Source organism: Apaloderma vittatum, unplaced genomic scaffold (genome assembly GCF_000703405.1).
Source record: "Apaloderma vittatum isolate BGI_N311 unplaced genomic scaffold, ASM70340v1 scaffold41370, whole genome shotgun sequence".
Taxonomy (NCBI): domain Eukaryota; kingdom Metazoa; phylum Chordata; class Aves; order Trogoniformes; family Trogonidae; genus Apaloderma; species Apaloderma vittatum.
The window spans coordinates 4,183-7,567 of record NW_009696994.1 but is presented as its reverse complement, the minus strand read 5'-3'; the positions used below and the strand labels follow the sequence as shown (position 1 = coordinate 7,567).

General features: G+C 43.0%; 1 protein-coding gene across 1 annotated transcript; it reads left to right on the top strand.

Moving 5' to 3' along the window:
* Window positions 1-70: 70 nt before the first annotated feature.
* Window positions 71-2,827, top strand: SLC35E1 (solute carrier family 35, member E1). Its single transcript, XM_009876760.1, has 5 exons — window positions 71-139; window positions 532-669; window positions 1,290-1,415; window positions 1,917-2,162; window positions 2,594-2,827. The coding sequence occupies exons 1-5, from the start codon at window positions 80-82 to the stop codon at window positions 2,825-2,827; spliced, it is 804 nt and encodes a 267-aa protein (XP_009875062.1). The 5' UTR covers window positions 71-79.
* Window positions 2,828-3,385: the final 558 nt, after the last annotated feature.

Sequence of the window (3,385 nt, the reverse complement as noted above, 5' to 3'; positions counted from 1 at the left end):
CGCTGAGGGCGGTTAACGGAGCTGGCCCAAGCTTTGCGTCCCCACCGACGTTTTCTTTCCGTTCTCAGTAAAAGCGACGATGCCGATATGGGTGGTTCTTCTTTCGCGGATCATAATGAAGGAAAAGCAGACGACGAAGGTGCGGACAGGTTTGCTGAGGTTTCTTCTCTTGGTGGTGGTTGTGGATGGGCGCTGCTGGCTGGGATCAGGAAAGCTCAGATATTGGTTAGTTGGGTAAACTTTGTGATTGACGTGAGATTACATAAATTTTACAAGTTCTTTTCCCCTTTATCATGAACGAAAAGAAAACCGCGTCTTAAGCGTTGGGCACGGTGATGCTCGCTGATGCGCTGGAGTTGTTACAGTCTGTATTGTAGTCGCTGAATTTCCTCCAACTGCAGTAGTATAGAAGTTGACTCCCGGTTCTGTTGCTTTATTCTTCCTTCTCCTTTCCTCCCCAAATCAGTATAAACTCAACTGAAATGAAAATTCTTAGACGACGTAAGCCACTCCTCTCTGTTGCTCTTCCAGGTGTACCTGTCTCTGATCCCTATAATAACGGGCGTCTTGTTGGCCACTGTCACGGAACTTTCCTTTGACATGTGGGGACTCATCAGTGCACTCGCTGCTACTCTGTGTTTTTCACTCCAGAACATCTTCTCAAAGAAGGTAACAGTTCCGCTCTTCACACCGGCTGTCGGCAGCATCATCCTTGTAGCTTGACAATGCATATTATTTTTAAGTTGGTTACTTGATGTGCCTGCTCTCTGCAGCTCTTCCTGCTTGTCAAAGCCATTATACAGAAAATTGGGCAGAACTCAGAATTTATCTTGAGGCTTTTCTTAACTTCTTGGCGTGGAGTTTTTTTTTCCACGAATAGTTCAATAGTGCTGAAATTTAACAGTTCACTTGAAGAGTTTTAGTGTATCTTGCTGTATCACATTGTTTCTTGATGTCAACACTGGGCACTCCCAGAAACCTTAGAAACAAAATTAAATGTATGATTTCGATCTATTTAATTACAAAATTATTTTTGACTTGTAGAGTATTTTCAGTAAATGTGTTTATCTTGTTACTACTAAGAATCACTGTTGGAGAAACCATTGTTTTTCAGTGGACATCTGTTTTTCTTTGGCCATCCTTGTGGGAAATTTGTACTAGAACAGTATTTACCTATTTTCACAGTTTATCTGTCAAGTAAAGCTGTTACTGTCACGTGGCTCAGAATCTCTGCTGATAACACGGGCGGTAGGTGAAGAAAGGCGGCTCAACAGTGGTTTTTTTGTCAGGTGTTACGAGATTCCCGAATACATCATCTTCGGTTGCTGAACATCCTTGGGTGCCACGCTGTGTTCTTCATGATCCCAACGTGGGTTCTGGTAGATCTTTCTTCCTTCTTAGTAGAGAATGACTTGGTAAGTGTTGTAGTTGGGAAACTTCACTATTAGGAAAGAAAATATATTAAAAAAAAAAACCCAAACAATAAATAAACACTTCCACTCGTACCAAAAAAGTGCACTTTAAGTGTTTCATTGTAGTTCCTCATGAGCATGGAAGGAACTGTTGGGAAATACCTGCAAACTGTTTCACAAAACAACATAAAGTACCCCAAGCATAGCATTTCCTGTAAGAATACGTTTGGGTCTAGGAGAGGGAGCTTATGTGACAGCGCAAATCCTGGGCATTTGTAGCTGGAGACAGGAACAGGTGGACCCGGAATGTTGTTACGAGCGTGCAGAGATGTTCTCTCGGGGTTGGTGGTTGCCCGGTGCGACTCACTGGGCCGCCTCTTTAGAGTTAATTTGCGCATGGTCTTCCTGTCACTAGCGAGTGACTCAGGCTGTATTTGTGTTCCTTTGTCTCTTATCTGAAACCTGACATTTTTATTTTTTTTGTAATGTTTGTCTTTATAACAGAGCACGATGTCTCATTGGTCCTGGACTTTGATGCTGCTTATAATCAGTGGATTCTGTAATTTTGCCCAGAATGTCATTGCCTTCAGTATTCTTAACCTGATCAGCCCCCTAAGTTACTCTGTCGCGAACGCCACAAAAAGAATCATGGTTATCACAGTGTCCCTTATCATGCTCCGCAATCCGGTTACCAGCACCAATGTCCTTGGAATGATGACGGCTATCTTGGGGGTCTTTCTCTATAACAAAGTAAGGGCTTTGTTTGTTTGCTTGTTTTCTCAGGAAACTCACTTAAACCAGTCCGATAGCTTTGAATTGTTTATTTGTACAACAAGTGAACAGAGCAGAACAAAGATGTAGAAAACGTGACATTAAACCTCACTGCAGAGTAGATGCGTGCGAAGTACTCGGGTGCTTGGGTCAGGCCAGCTGTTGAGCCCCTTAACAAATTTTGATCTTAATATTTTCTTCAAAAAATGAAGATTGGGAAGTAACTCGGATCTCTTGAGCAACAGAGCATCTTACTGGTGTGGTACGTGAGGAATGAGATTTTTATTAAAGGTGCTCATAATTGAAGACTCTAACAAGCGTAGATAGTAGCGTAATTGTAAAACTAAACTTTTTCCCAGATATATATGTTACATGATGTCTAAGAAAAACGTTCTCTCCTTCTTCTCTAGACAAAATACGATGCAAACCAAGAAGCAAAGAAGCAGCTACTTCCAGTTACAACTGGAGACCTTGTCAATTTGGAGCGGCATCGAAACACTCCTGAAAAGTCTCAGAACGGACTTGCGGCCTTTGCACCGCACGGCGACTATCAGTACGGTCGAACCAATATCTTAACAGACCACTTCCAGTACAGTCGGCAAAACTATCCAACCAGCTACAACTTAAATCGTTTTGATATTTAGAATCCTGGCAAACAGGTATAGACTGTGATGTCAAAGTGTCCCCAACATTATCAGAAACTTCTAGTACATCCGTGAATGTAAAGCCAGTTTATTGTCCAGTTTTGGCAGAAGGGAGGATGCATGTGTAGTGCAAGCGGTACGGACCTTCGACTTCTGCTGAGCAGACCGGTAAACGTGAAACAGCCAGATCTGGCGCTGGAACTCCCGGCACGGTTGTAGCTCTTGTCCAGAGATTGCGGCGAAATGCACGTTCCAAACTCCAGAGCTCAGTATCTGCGCTCGCTGCTCCTTTTTCAGAGTCTGTCAACTGATTGTTCTTCTGGCAGCTGCATTCTGGCCAGTATTTTGTTTCCACGCTGGTAACATCACCTTTAATTTGTCCTCTGGTATGTTTTAATGATAATTTCTTTTAATGAAACTTTCAGAAGGAAGTGAAACTGAGGCGCTACTGCCGATTATTGGGATTCGTCTGTGTGAGGAGCGTTGACTTGCATGTAGCTGCTGCAGATAGCTAGACCTGAATTCATCTCGGGCAACTACCGAACTTCACGTGGGTAT